The sequence below is a fragment of the Orcinus orca genome, chromosome 3 (assembly GCF_937001465.1).
Source record: "Orcinus orca chromosome 3, mOrcOrc1.1, whole genome shotgun sequence".
Lineage (NCBI taxonomy): Eukaryota > Metazoa > Chordata > Mammalia > Artiodactyla > Delphinidae > Orcinus > Orcinus orca.
The window spans coordinates 150,057,690-150,073,860 of NC_064561.1; the positions used below are offsets into that span (position 1 = coordinate 150,057,690).

At 40.5% G+C, this 16,171-nt stretch overlaps 1 protein-coding gene across 6 annotated transcripts in view; it reads right to left on the reverse strand.

Moving 5' to 3' along the window:
- Window positions 1–16,171, reverse strand: part of GHR (growth hormone receptor) — a 283,086-nt gene that overhangs the window by 219,034 nt on the left and 47,881 nt on the right. Inside the window, exon 1 of one of the 6 annotated variants that reach the window (XM_033421189.2) lies at window positions 3,971–5,543. The exons of the other annotated variants lie outside the window; for them this stretch is intronic. Coding sequence (XP_033277080.2) covers window positions 3,971–3,986 — 16 coding nt within the window. The 5' untranslated portion in view covers window positions 3,987–5,543. Of the gene's footprint in view, window positions 1–3,970; window positions 5,544–16,171 lie in introns of those variants that run through there. 6 annotated transcript variants of the gene reach the window in all.

Genomic DNA, 16,171 nt, shown 5'->3' on the forward strand with positions numbered 1-16,171 from the left:
ATATGACCCAGCAATCCCACTACTGGGCACATACCCTGAGAAAACCATAATTCAAAGAGTCATGTAGCACAATGTTCATTGCAGCTGTATTTACAATAGCCAGGACATGGAAGCAACCTAAGTGTCCATCGACAGGTGAATGGATAAAGAAGATGTGGCACATATATACAATGAAATATTACTCAGGCATAGAAAGAAACGAAATTGAGTTATTTGTAGTGAGGTGGAGGGACCTAGAGACTGTCATACAGAGTGAAGTAAGTCATAAAGAGAAAAACACACACCGTATGCTAACACATATATATGGAATCTAAAACTAAAACAAAATGGTCATGAAGAACCTAGGGGCAGGACCATAATAAAGATGCAGACCTACTAGAGAATGGACTTGAGGACACGGGGAGGGGGAAGGGTAAGCTGTGACAAAGCGAGAGAGTGGCATGGATATATATACACTACAAAATGTCAAATAGATAGCTAGTGGGAAGCAGCTGCATAGCACAGGGAGATCTGCTTATTGCTTTGTGACCACCTAGAGGGGTGGGATATGGAGGGTGGGAGGGAGACACAAGAGGGAGGGGATATGGGGATATATGTATATGTGTAGCTGATTCACTTTGTTATAAAGCAGAAACTAACACACCATTGTAAAGCAGTTATACTCCAATAAAGATGTTTTAAAAAAAGAAAAAAAATTATAGAATTCCACAGTTTCTCCTTTCTCACCAGCAGTTTCTTGGCACCCAGACCTGAGTCTGGTAACTTCCTTTTCTTTAAAGCAGACATCAGCACACTTTCATTGGCAAGGGCCAGAGAGTAAATATTTTCGGCTTTGTGGTCCATACGGTTTCCATTGCAACTACTCAGCTCTGCTGCTGTAATGAGAACCCAGCCACTGATAACATGGAAAGGAATGGACGTGGCTGTGTTCCAATGAAATCACATTCAAAAAGCAGGTGGCCTCTTTTTGCCAAAAGTTTGGCAGTCTCTGCCTCAAAGGACACTGGACCCATGCAAAACCAGAGAAGAAACATTTGGGGAGACCTAAGACTCTCTCACCAATAATCATTACCTTGAAACAAGCCAGAGGGCTTGAAGTAAAACCAGCAGAGGAAAGGGAAGGAGAGGGCAGAGGCAGACATTCCCACAACATGAGACACTGCCTATCACGCAAAGCCACAGACTCAAATGTTCCAAGATTAATGCAAATTGTGATAAGGAGAGGCAAAGAACGCCATCTGATTGCACAGAAGGGTTAAGATAAGTAAATTCAAGTGAATAAAATAATCTGTAGACTACAGCATGGGGGTTCCATACAAAGGTCAGGGAACCATTAGGAGTCGATGGGAAATACCAGCAAGAATTTCAGCCTTTGGCTCTTCAAGGACAAAAGTAGGGCAAGAGGCAGATAGGAGGTAAGAGGTTGGGGCAGGAACAGAACACAAGGCCCAAACAGATGCCCTCCAAACCTCAGAGGCCCCCTCACTCCTGGTCCCAGCACCGCTTGGCGCTGGTGTCATTGCTCTGCTTTCTCCCTTACTCATATGCAAAGTGTTCAAATGATGAAAATAACCTATGTGGGATGAAACGTGCAGAAAGTGAGGAAAATAGGGAATGCACTGGAGAAAAATTAGTCAGAGGAGGGTCATCATGCCTGGCGTAGCTTTCAGGAAGGCTGGGCTTTTGGCTTTTCCGTGGCTGTTACTGTCTCCTAGCAATGTACTTTTGTTTCACTACTCTCCTTGCCCTGAACTCCATTCGAACTTCTTTCATAAATAACAGCCAACATTTATGAAATATTTACGTCATGGCAAAGTTCTAAGCATGTTATGTACACATATGTTGATCTTCTCGATCCTCAACTCCGTGAGGTAGGTTCTATTATTGTTCTCATTGAAAAGATGAGGCAACTGAGTCACAAAGAAGTAATTTTTCCAGAGCTACACAGCTAAGGCGCAACAAAGCTGAAACTGGAGCCCAGACAGTCTGGCTCCAGCGTCTATGCTCTCGGCCATCAAGTTTCCCCGAGTTCACCCAGCCTTCCTACTCCACATACCGAAAGCTAGCACCTCACATCAACAACTCCACTCCACCTTCCAGGGCATGTCACTATGTGTTTTTTCCATTTTCTTGAGAAAATGTAATACAACTTTCAGATACAATTACCAATTTATAGAAAATAAAGAGGACAGAAAAACATCTCAAAAGATACCATGGGGAAGCAATCAACAAAATCCAGGCTGTAGTGAATTCTCTGGAATAAACAATTCAGTTTCTTCAACCAATAAATTGCAGATAGAGACAGAGGGAGAGAGAAGGAGAGAGATTTTGAACCTACAGATTAAAAGGGATTTGAAAGACTTGTAACCAATTGCAGTATGTGGAAATTTGAAGCCTGACTCAAACTATCAAAAATTATGACATGTATAATTGTAATTTGAACAGTATATGAATATTCAATCAGTTAAAGAATTACTGTTAATTTTAAATATAATAATGGCATTATGAATATACCTTAAAATGTGATCTTTTAAATAAATGAGGTGATAGATATATTAACTAGATGGAGGAATCCTTTTACAAGGTACATATATCAAATTATCATAATGTACACTTTATCTCACAATTTTATCAATTACACCTCAATAAATCTGGGGAAAAAGGATAAAACTCTTAGCTTTTAGAAACGTATACTGAAATATACTAATGAATGAAATGAAATGATGTCTGGATTTGCTTCCAAATAATATGGGAGGGGGAAATTAGGTGGGGAGAGATGAAATAAGATTGCCATGAGTTGATACTATTGAAGCTGGGTAATAGCTATTTGAAGTTCACTAAACTATTCTGCCTAATTTTATAAATGTTGAAAACTTTATATAACAAGAACTTTATAAAAGTTTGAAGGAAAGACATTCTAGGTCTTAAAAATAAGATGTCAGGCAAGGAGGAATTTCTACATTTATTGGTATTTCACCTGTATGTACATGCATAGTGTCTTCCTCCTTCCGCAGCTGTTTTAAAGCTTAAGGGAAGAGTTTAGAGGAACTTCAAGTAGGGGAGTAAATTGTTCTTGTTCCTGAAAGATAAGCCTGGGAAATGCTGGAATAACCTGCAACTTAGTTTCTTCATGAATGAATTTCTTGAATGTCACTCACATACTCTCAGCAATGAAGTATAACCCTCTATAACCCCCTCCAGTGCTTCCCCATGCTGCTGACAAGCTCAGGGTAGGAAGCATAAGAGGGAAGAAAAATCACACCCACAGGTCTCGGGATTGGAGGATGAAAAGGAAATACTCGGCGGAGGGAAGTATGGAACATCTATACACACAGAGTGAAAGGCCATACGGTGTCATGTTCAAGTGACTGTCCCAAGAGAGCTAGGTTTCAATCTCAGGCCCACAACTAGTCAGCTGAGCAAGCCTAGAGGGTCAGTTAACCACTGTGGACCGCAACAGTTTTATCTGAAAATTGAAGGATTTGGATTAAAATTCCCAGGACAATCCATCGTCTAAGAGGTAAAACTAAAGATTTATGCTCTCAAAAGCTGGCTTGAACACTAGACCCAGTTAGATTACCCAGTTCCAGTCTAACGAAAGCTGCTTTGAAAGGTTACCACTGAGCCACAGAGCCCTGGGTTTTTGGCAAGGCAACGAAACCAGGTGAAATTAGTGAAGTCAGGAAGAAACTACGTTGAATAAGATGAAATGTAAAAAGTAATACGCCCTGCGCTGGGATCAATGACTCAACTAAGGGGGTAGATTATGGATGAAAATGACAGATGAGAATATATGTGTTTTTTTGTCAGGACACTGGTAACCCTGGGTATTCAGCCATCCACAGGTGCCAGTTGTCCTGAAGGTAATCTGTCCTTCAACAGCTGTAGTCAGTATTCTGTTGGACAGGGCATACCCCACACAAACCCACAGGCCAAATACCGCCTCAACTTCCAGGAACTAGGCTCCTACCTACCATGCAACGCATGGATTTCCATTTGGCATCCCCCAATCAGGCCCAGCTCCAGACCTGCATCTCAGTACAGATGTATCCAACGTATCTGGCCTTAAGCTTTCTGCATGTCATCAGGTCTGCATCAAGACTTTAAGAAAAAAAAAAAAAAATTGGTCTCCTTTGCTATGTGACCTTCAAAGAGAACAAGTCATAGGAAATGAAGAAGCCCGGTATATTCAGTTAGTTGACAATACTTTTGACCTGAAATGGCAGAAATCATTCACTAGTCACAAAGAACTAATTCCCTCTGCTCAGAAAGCCTAATTATGTTTGTGCTTATGCTTCCCCTTCCGACACAAAGTACCTCTTCACAAAGCAGGGAGGCTTCCAGCTGTGTTGCCTCAGCTGGTCTTGACAGAGAAGAAGTGAGACACAGGAGCAGCCTGGCAGCCTCTCAATCTGCAATCTCTTTACCAAGGGCTAAGTCACAGCCAGCTGGATACCGGCAGCTTTTTCTTCCTTTCTTTTTTTTCCTTAATAAAAAGAAGGGCGTTCCCAAAGGATCAGGGCTACTGGACATAATTCGTAGAATTACTGGTGACTCAGCAGGCAGAGCTGCTGTCAAGGGTGGATCTGGGTATGTGGTGAAGGGGAGCACAGATAGGATTGACGTCATCTTCAGGAAAGCTCCTGCCCCCAAACTAACCTGCAGCAAGAGATGAAATATTCACCATCATCTCCAGCAGAATGAAAACATACAGAGCTAACTACCTCCGAGATTCCTGAGCTCCACCTCCATCGTCACTGCAAGCTAAGGCTTTCATGCTTCCTCTACTGCAAGGGTTTCTTCCTGAAATTTGAAGATACATACACAAGCTTCAGTTACCTACACGAATAGCTCTCTACTCCAATCCAAATGAACATACTACCTCATATGTCAGGGTTGGGCTAATTTTGAGGCCAGTAATTTTTTTTCTGCTCTCGCAGTAACAGGGCAGTGACAAAAGGCTGTCCAGAGGAAAAACAAGAGATGGTGACAGGGCGGGCGGGGGTGGTGGTGGTGGTGGTGGTGGTTATGTTTAATACAGGATGAATAATGTAAGGAAGACATGTTAATAAACAGAGTAACTGATGTTAATAACCCACTAGGCTGGCAAGCAACAGGTGAGATGACTGTAATATTGGTGGAAAAAATTAGCTAATACATAAGTCTCTCAGGGGGGTAGGGAAGACAAATTTTACTCTTCAGCCATACCGTGTCACTCTCAAAGGAGTCTATTGCTGTATTCTTTTTCTGTGTGCACATCTCTCATTACATACAAGGTGCCTAGAACATTCTATAAATACTTATGAGATAGATGGAGTGAACTGAATGTGTCACGGGCACACCTTCCTTCTAGCTATTATTTTCCCTTCTCTTTCTTCCTTGTCTATAAAAGCAACATGTACCTTATAAATGTCTCTGTCCTCCTCAAACAAAGCAGGGGGAGGGGGGCAGCATTGGAAGGCATGTGACTTAGTTAAATGTGTCACTTAGTTCCATACATGTGAAAACAATAAAATGTAGATGCTAGCATACTGTCTCAGTGAGATGGCACATATTCAGAAACAGAAACACGAAGGGATGGGAGCTTCCATCACCTGTCTAAGGGGGATGTGAAATTGGAAACTTAATTCCAACCACTAACGTGTCTGGCTCTGATGGCCAAGCATCGCTCCAGAAAGAACACATTTTTACAGTGTAGTTCACTCATCTATAAAGCACACTGAGCAGAAATAAATATCCAGCATTAAGAAGATTCTCCTTTAGATTTCTAAATTCTGCGAGAGGAGGGCATCCACCCAAGGATCAGCTTGCTCTACACAGTTATATTCAAGTCAGTTAGCTTTCTTACTTATCCCCCCATTCAGGCTAAGCTGTGCTTGAAGGTACAGAGATGTCCGTGACTGCCTCACAGCAAATTTCCAGAAGCCAGAGTGCCAAGCGAAGGCTTCAGATTCTAGGTTAGTTACATGGAGGGTATATCTCCTGGATTCTGCCACTTTCATGTATATCCATCCACGCTCGATGGTATTGGAGGAGTTTTAGACAAGAGAGGACATAAGGAGACATTTTTTCCCCCTAACAAGTCTTGAATAATGAGGGTCCGTTTCTAGATATTAGGAGTTTGAATAGGGCTACATTCCTTCTTGAGCTACATTACTAGTACCCAGCAAGACAGAGAACAGGGAGGCAAGAGCTTATGTATGATCTCTTCCTTCTCCCTGAAAATGACCATCCTGCCACTTCCAATCAGCCAGCGCATGGTTGCCAATAGTTCCAACAGGAAGAGAAGTGTAATGTCAGCCAGAGAGCCTTAAGGTTCAGTCTTGGTTTTGATATTCCATTTAGTCCCTGTTGTTCCTTTTGACTTCCTAAAATACTTCAGTTACAGGGTTTATGGCAAGTTTGGCCGTGACAAGTAGAATTAAGGATATGCCGTCCTATGGGACTTAGATTCTCTCAAGCATCCATTAGAGCTCCTATTCCCTGCTGAAGTGAGGAATATTCCCAAGAGACTTGAAGGTTCACTTTCTGCCCTCTGAGAGATCAGTGTCAGTCTCTTAAATGACTTCCCCATGTTGGTTACATAAAGCCGTGTTCGTTGACCTCTAGACAGCGAGGCCTACCTCAGCTGAAAAACCATGATGGAAGAGTTCCAGAATGACTGCGGAATAGGCAAGATCATGAGAATTTGTCCACCCTGGTTGTATTTTACTGCTATTATCATAGTCTCTTGGCAAATGAAAGCTGGAAGAAATAGTTAAGCCTAATACACGTATAAAGCGTGTGTAAAACTGTTACTTGGGCATATGTAGTACACAAAAGCAATGCTTTTAAAAATATCTCTTTTGCACTAAATTTATGAGCATTAGTAGACCCTAAAATGTTACTTTCTTTTCTGCTATCACTGTACATGCATCTCAGTAATAACAGATAATGCATGATGCTTCTAATTATGAGTTAGATCCCACCACAAAATCATTTATTATCAGATACCACAGTCCTCTTGGAAAGTCATATAGAAAGGTCTGAAACGATGTAGCTTATCAATCCATGTAAATACAAAAAGTGATTTTTAGGCACATAACCCTCTAAAGAAACAGGTTTCTAGTCTTTTTTTTTTTTTTTTTTAAATCAGAGCTTGAGAATGTTTAAATATTTTGGCAGTCATTTAAAAAAATACTTGAAAACCTGAAATGAACACAACATTGTTAATCAACTATACTCCAATAAAATTTAAAGACGTACTTGATAACCAAAGTTTTAAGAGTCTACTATTAAAAGAACACTTTTCCCAATAATATGATATACCAAATTCCTTCTCTGTTGCAAAGAAAGGCCAGCTTTATTCTAAGCAATGGCTTTCATTTAACACAGTAAGTCTTCTACCCCCCCACCTCCACTGACACACTTGGCAGCAAAAACCCGTTTTCTGCCTTACAGAATCACTCAAACTAGTAAACCCCCAAGCACTCATGGGGGGTAGGGGGGTGAGCACTAACCTTCTGAAAACACCATTTCCCTTTTATCTTAAATGTACCAAATAATGGCGTTTTTACACAATAACATGACTTTCCTGACAGCAGGCATCTGATCTCCCATTACACATTCCATCCCTTTATTTGTGGTGATCTAAACTATGTCTTACATTCTTTGATGCCTCCGCCCTTTAAATACTTGTGTAGGCTTATCTGTGCTTTAAGTTAATTTTTGCCCCTTGTGTGCCAAATCCCCATTTAATGCTCAAAACCTTTACCCAGGCAACAGAATTTTTGGTTCCCTTATCTTGAATTTGAATGCACATAAAATACGCCTTTTCATATCGCCCCATGTGTAAAGCTGTACCTTTAAGCTGTGACGACACCAAGATGTGTTCCCTAATACTTAACCATTCCAAATATATTCCTCCAAAGACTTTTTTTCCCAAATGAGCAGCAAAAAGAAAATCCGGATTATAATTAACATCTGCAAATGTTAGTTCATAATTTACCATTAGTTAATTATTTAAAATCACTCTTCTACATATAAACGTAACCTTACATCAAGTTGAGCCACAGCCCTCTCCACAGCCCCTTCCTTGGGTTCACCTCTATTTCTGCCTATAGCACAAAAAGCCCATCTGCATCTCCCTGAACATGCACTCCTGGTCTCAGGAGGGACCAACAACAGAAAGAGACCACAGTCAGTTTTTAGCTACACACATCAGATATACTGATTAATAGAGCAAGGTAATTTCTATATGGCTTAAACCTGAATCATAAGCAGTCCCTTGCCCATATTTCCCTTTACTTTTTATTTCACTTTTCTCTACCCTAATCCTCCATTCCTCAGTATTAGCCACTTTTTTTTTTTTGCCCACCAATAGCCACTACAGGGATTTGCTGGTCTTTTAAGCTCAATCCGCCTTTCGCCTGATCATTACAGAGCCACCCTCCAGTAGTCTGAAGGGCAAAGCTACAGTCTTCACAGCAGCCATACAATTGCAGACATAAAAGTGAGCCTTTTTACAGCTCTGCCTTCTTCAAAATTGCTTACAGAAACAGCGCAAGGAAAAGCCAGAATTGCCCGAACATGATGTAGGGCAAGAGCAGAGGCAGGGGAGAAAAGAGGCCGTGTGGTTTTTCTTTTCCTGCAGCTAGCGGTCACTCTTCCGTGAAGCCCTAGTTCGCTTGCTGTTCAAGGTCTCAAGTCTTACCTAAACTTCCTAATCTTTTGCCTTGAAAATACCACATGCATTCCTGTCTTCATGCCTTAGTGTGACCCACACCTGCTGCCAGGAATGTCCTCTCCCTCCACCTGGGGAGTGAAGTCCCACCCACAGGCCCAGCCCCGGCATGAGCCCACGCCTTGGAGGGCAGACCTCCTCATCCACGCCTCCTGCCTCCTGCCGGGCCTGGGGAAACCTGACTCTCCTCATTTAGCACTTTCCATATTCTCCCCTGTAGAATATATACAAAAAAGTATGTCTGTTCTGGAAAAACAGCCACTATGTAGTGATCTAGGGATTGTATAGACATTTCTAATTCTCAAAAGAACTCTGCAACATGGTATTAGGTCCACATTTTATAGAAAAGGAAACAGCTTCAGGAAATTGAAGTCATGGGCCCAAGGTCATACTTCGATAGAACTAGGGTATGAATCCAGGCCTACCTGCCTCTGAAACCTGTGGCTGTTTCATTCTGCTCATTGCCTCTACTTCTGAAGTGAAAGTAAATGCTTTAAAACCAGGCCTGTATCTTACACCTCTCAGTGTCCTCAGTTTGTATTCTGAGTACTTAATGCATATTTATGGAAGGGTTACATTCAAATGAGACTGCATTTCCTGAGTATAACACTATAGAGGTAGAGGGCCAAAAGGCAGAAGAAAGCAATTTGGGATTCAAATTTCTGCAGCTAATCCATAAAGGCAATGACCCATAGGCATGATAATCCACTGTTGGCCAGATATCCAATTCCACAGAGGTCTCCTGCCTAATTTCACGATGTCAGAGTGTAAGTACCAGTGTTTACTTCCATGGCTGTTTCTGCTCATCCAATGAGCTTGCTGGGCCTGGAAGTAATCCTTCTGGCTGTTAGAAATATTAGGACAACAGCTGGTAATGTCATTTGCAGTGTCCGAAATGGAACTTCCATTTTTCCCCCACAAGAAAAACTTACGTGTTTCTTCTCAAGCGCCAGGCTTACTTCAAAATGAAAACCTTCACGTCTCTTCGATGGTTAGATTTTTCTGATGACTAAAAAACACAGTCAAACGAGCCCCCCCACCCCCATTACAGGTTGTGGGATCATCACGTTTTATAGTCTGGAGTCATTTCAGGAAACATGTTTGTAATTGTGAGTTTTGAATCTGTGCAATTACAAGATGAGATACAAATAGATACTACCATATTGCTTTTGGTAGGGGATGGAGGGCACTCTATTTTTTAAAAAGGAAAAGCATGTAAGATTACTTTTTTTAAAAAAAGAAAGAAATCTGTCACAGCCACGATATACCATGGCCAGGCAAGATACTGGGCACCGGATTAAGGCTGTTTGCTAGGGCAGCCATATCTGTGGAGCACAGCTCACCTGACCAAACTTTGCTGACCTTTCATGTTGCATTCAGAGTCCTGGGCATGGCAAAGTGGCATACGCCAATCAAGGCCACCCCAGCTATCACAAATGCAAATATAGTCAGGTGGATTCAAAGGCAAAACATAGCTTTGCCAAGCTAGCTCATATTTCTAGGTCAGGGTTATAGTTATAGTTCGTGCAATTTTGAGATATTAGTAAGCTCCTTCTATGCACTGGTACACGGCACTCATAATTCATGTGGTGATCCCATTACTGGGAGTAAATGTGGTCTTAGGAAGCACACCACCTAATCCTTCTGGAAAAAATAAAGTAGAAGCCACAGGGGACCACGTGAGCCATTCCACTATCTGAGTAAATACTGGATCTCTGACCATCTCAGTAGTCTAAACTTCTCCAAACCATTCCACAGACTATGAAGTTCATTTCATGTTTACTCTTCCAAGTTCTACTGGTCAGTTGCAAGTACTTGCCCATTTTTTGTACTTTTCCATGTGGGACTATCTCTTACCAAAAATGTTCCTGCTATATTTTTCTTTAGAATCTATTGTATGCTTAGTTTTTGTCTTGTCTTCTTTAGAGAGAGAAAAAAAAGGGAAGGTATCTCAGTGAGGTTTAGAGTTCAAAGCTAAATAGAGGGGCAGTTTATTCAGCTGGGCACATCCAACACTGCTCTCAAATGTTTATTTTACGGCTTTGTCCTATTTTTCAAGTCTTACTTATGAAGACGAATGGCCATAACTTTTGAAATTGGAGAGAATAGCAAAATGCTTAAGCTCAGACATCCAAATGAAACTCCAATGATAATTTATATCAATGCACGATGATTTCCAAAGCAACTCTCTACACAATAGAGGCAAGCCTATCTGCGCCTCTCTGTGATAACTCAAAAGTTCTTTCGTTGCTGCATTGCCAAAAATATGCTTCTCAGCAAAATGACAGTCAATGCATAAAACAACTGCGTGTGTGGTACCCTGTATTTAGCTACTTAGAAATTATGGAGATCAAGGCATTATAGTCACTCCTTTAGGTTTCTAACAGAAAAGGTAAGGAGCTCTTTCTTTCTATCAATCCCATATTGTTCTGTTTTCACCTAGCTAATTATCTTATGTGGTTAGAATCAGACAAGGCTAAGAGAAGTAGAGGGTCCATTATCAGGCTTGAAGTCGTTATTTTTTGTTTGTTTGCTTGTTTTAAAGATAGCTGGTTAAAAAAATGAAAAGAAAGCCAGGGAAATGAGCTAGGAGGGCACTGGGTAGGTGGGATGGGACCAAGGAAGAACAAATTTGAGAAAGGAAGGGGAAGGCAGAGAAGACTGAGCAGACAGGAGGTGAGAAGAGAGGACAGGACAAGGAGGCAAAGAGACCAGATGGTGATGGAAGGAACCGAAGTAGGTAGAACCCCAAACTCCATTGAAAGAAACAGGGAAACGGGGTAGTTAAGCATGTGGAATTTGGTGTTAGACTCAAGCTCTACCATGTAGTAACTGAATGAACTTGGGCAAGTTTTCTTAACTTTGGGGCTAATTACGTACATTACAGGGTTATCCTGAGGATTAACTGAGATAATCCAGGCAAATGTTTTGTACCTGGTGAGCACTTCCCAAATATTAGCTGTAGTGATGAAGAAGATGAGGACTAATTTGGGTCAGGTATGCATGTGCTTGGCTCAATGGAGAGTCCCCAAATGAGCAACTTGTAGTTTCTCTCCTCCACAAACTTACATTAGGAAGATAAAATATGTACACAAAAGAATTTATTACATAAAATATGAAATAGGTGGTGGGTCTTCAATATTAATTGCACTAAAGAACTCAGAACACCAATACACCCAAACTTTGCCAAGTTAAAAAAAAAAAAAAGAAAGCAGATGAAATGTGAATAAGGTGTTACATTATAGTTAGAGAGCAAATAGGAATATATAGTAATTGTGTGCATAGTAGTTAAAAGGGTAGGTTTTAAAATAGCTGTGAATTTGAACCCAGGTCCATGCAAAGCCATTTGCTAATTAGTAACTTTGAACATGTTACTTGTTTCCTGGACCTCTGTTTTCCCCCCTATAAAAGGGGAGTCCAAATCCCTACTTTATAGATTGTTATGTGGATTAAATGAACATATAAATTTAGCATGGTATTTTGATAAATGTGATGTCATTATTACTTTGAGTTTAGTACTTTAGAGTTCATAGTAGATTTAGAGAATACTTTGTATGAGGAAACCAAATAAAACTAGGCTAACAAAGCTTGAAGAAAAGAAGGCAGGAGCCAGAGCACAGGCAGACTCATAGACCGGTGAGTAGACTGGCTGTGCGCATTGTGGTGGGCAGTAAGAGGCAGAAATCAAAGCACATTAAGAGTTTTTATAGACCTGTACACAGAAAACTATAAGGCACTGATGAAAGACACTGAAGACACAATAGAAAGATAGTCCACGCTCACGGATTGGAAGAATATTGTTAAAATGTCCCTACTCCCCAAAACAATCTACAGCTACAATGCAATCTCTATCAAAATTCCATGGCATTTTTCACAGAAATAGAACAAATGATCCTAAAATTTGTATGGAACCATAAAAGATCCCTAATAGCCAAAGCATTCTTGAGAAGGATGAACAAGGCTGGAGGCACCATGCTCTGATTTCAAACTGTATTACAAGGCTGCAGTAATCAAAACAGTATGGTATGGGCATAAAACAGACACACTGATCAACAGAGCAGAATAGAAAGCCCAGAAATAAACCCACATATATATGGTTAATTAGTTTACAACAAAGGAGCCAAGAATGCACCCTGGGGAAATGACAGTTTCTCAAATAAATGGTGCTGGGAAAACTCGACAGCTACATGTAGAAGAATGAAATTAGAACACTCCCTACCACCAAACACAAAGAATGGAACTGGACCACTATCTTACACCATACACAAAAATTAACCCAAAATGGATTAAAGACATGAGTGTAAGACCTGAAACCATAAAACTTCAAGAAAATATAGGTGATAAGCTCCTTGACACAGGTCTTGGTGAAGATTTTTTGGATTTGACACCAAAGCAAAGGAAACAAAAGCAAAAAACAAATAAGTAGGACCACATCATATTAAGAAGCTTCTGCACAGCAAAAGAAACCATCAACAAAATGAAAAGACAACCTACTGAATGGGAGAAAATATTTGCAAATAATATCTGATAAGGGGTCAATACCCCAAATATATAAAGATCTCATACAACTCAACAGCAAAAAACCAAAAACACAAACCAATTCGATTTAAAAATGGGCAGAGGATCTGAATAGACATTTTTCCAAATAAGACATACAGATGACCAACAGGTACATCAAAAAGTACTCAACATCACTAATCAGCTGGGACACACAAATCAAAACCACAATGAGATCACCTCACAGCTGTTAGAATGGTTATTATCAAAATGACAAGAAATAACAAGTGTTGGCAAGGATGTGAAGAAAAGGGAACCCTCGTTGGTGGGAATGTAAATTGGTGCAGCCACTACTGAAACCAGTACGGAGGTTCCTCAAAAAATTAAAAACAGAACTACCATACGATCCAGCAGTTCCACTTCTGGATATCTATATCCAAAGAAAATTAAAACACTAACTCAGAAAGATATATGCATCCCCATGTTCACTGCAGCATTATTTACAATAGCTAAGATATGGAAGCAACCTAAGCATCCATTAATAGATGAACGGATAAAGAAAATGTGGTACATATATACACACTGGAATATTATTCAGCCATAAAAAATGAAATCTTGCCACTTGCAACAACACAGGTGGATCCTGAGAGCATTACGCTAAGTGAAATGAGTCAGAGCAAGATTAACACCATATGATCTCACTTATATGTGGAATCTAAACAAAACAAAACTAAGTAACTAAAAACCCTGAGCTCATGGATACAGAGAATAGACTGGCAGTTGTCAGAAGCAGGTGGGGGCCAGGGCAGGGTGGGAGACACAAAATGGTGAAGGGGGTTACAAAGCACAAACTTCTAGGTGTAAGTCATAGGGATGTATTGTACAGCATAGTGAATATAGCTAATACTGCACTGTATATTTGAAAGTTGCTAAGAGAGCAGATCTTAAAAGTTTTCACCACAAGAAAAAATGTTTTGTAACTATATATGGTGATGGATGTTAACTAGAGTTATTGTGGTGATCATTTCACAACATATACAAATATCAAGTCATTATGTTATACACCTGAAACTAATATGTTATATGTCAGTTATATCTAAAAAATTTTGTATCAAAAAAGATGAGCATTTGTTCTCGATTTCTACTGTGGACAAGACAAATCAGAAAGTTTTAAGTTAAATTTTGACAGAAAAGTTTCATGATATGCAAGTGTTCAGAACCATTGACAAATATCATCAACAGTCTAGGATTCATTTGCAGGGGATTTAAATTATATAGGCAGTAAATCTTTACTAGTGTATTAAATACAATTCTTCCTACAGGTTAATGGATAGAATAAGTAACTGAGTCTTCCTACACCAGAGGACAAATGGCATTTGCCTCTTATTTGACAAGTATTTTGGGTGAGTGTCATGGAAGAGTGAGGGACAAATCTGGCCACTGTCTCAAGAAACCACATCTAGGAATCTGGCCTTATGGTGGGTCATCTGTGTTGATTTGCAGCAATTTTGTAATCTGACTGATAATGGTCTTTTTTTATTGGTTTTGTATTTCATGATCTCTATTCATTTTAATCCTACTGATGAACTGCACAGTGATAGGTAGGCATATTCTTTATTGAGCCAATTTGGAAACTGAGGTCCAAGGAAATTAAACTAGATGTCCAAAATAACCACAGAAGATAGAGCTTTTCTCAGCCTAAATCCCTTCGCCAAGGCTTAAGTTAAAAATAACATAGTCGGGTTTCCCTGGTGGCGCACTGGTTGAGAGTCCGCCTGCCGATGCAGGGGACACGGGTTCGTGCCCCGGTCCGGGAGGATCCCACATGCCGCGGAGCGGCTGGGCCCGTGAGCCATGGACGCTGAGCCTGCACGTCCGGAGCCTGTGCTCCGCAACGGGAGAGGCCACAGTAGTGGAAGGCCCACGTACCGCAAAAAAAAAAAAAAAAAAAAACAACATAGTCAATTGCCAATGAACTAGACATAGAAAATGTTTCCCATACAATAAACCAATACACTAAAAAACTCCTGATGATATTCTACTTGATAAAACTGCTCCACTGGGAAGAGAAACTTTCCACAGGTCTTAGAATCCAGAATCACTTTGGCCCTTTAGGGAGCAATGGGAAGAGAGTTCAGTTTTTGGATTTTGATTACTGAGATTCACCATGAAAAATGATAGTCTAACTGTATGAAATTTTCTGAAGAAAATCGATGTCATAATAGTAATAGCATATTTAAAAGGAGAAGAATATTGATTCTGAATTGTTAAGCCTGTTAAGGATATCATTAAGCAGAAGACTGCTTTCTACAGATTTGTTAAGTGATGCTTTAGAACCAATCTTTTGGAGTAAAAATATACACCAAACTATTAAATAATAAAAGCAAAGTACTTTTATAAACCATGCAGAGAAAAGAGGGAACATTTGGGCAATATTGTGCCATCAAACATTTTTTTAAGAGCATCCTTTGAATTAAAACAAGTGAGACATTTGAAGGATAAAGTTGGAGGCTTGCATTATTTCACTCATGACTACCATTCATTCATTCAACTGCCACTGATTAAGTTTAGAGCCCTGTAGTAAAATATTATTAAGGATCCAAAAGGAATAAAATATATGGTCCGCCAAGGAATATACACCTTAGATAGGAGACAGTGTTTCCCTAGGTTTCTGTCAGATAATTTAAAATAGTGTAGGGCTTCCCTGGTGGCGCAGTGGTTGGGAGTCCGCCTGCCGATGCGGGGGACGCGGGTTCGTGCCCCGGTCCGGGAAGATCCCACATGCCGCGGAGCGGCTGGGCCCGTGAGCCATGGCCGCTGAGCCTGCGCGTCCGGAGCCTGTGCTCCACAATGGGAGAGGCCACAACAGTGAGAGGCCTGTGTACCGCAACAAAAAAAGGAACAACAACAAAAAATAGTGTAGAGTTACATATGAACAAATAAAGTTGCATG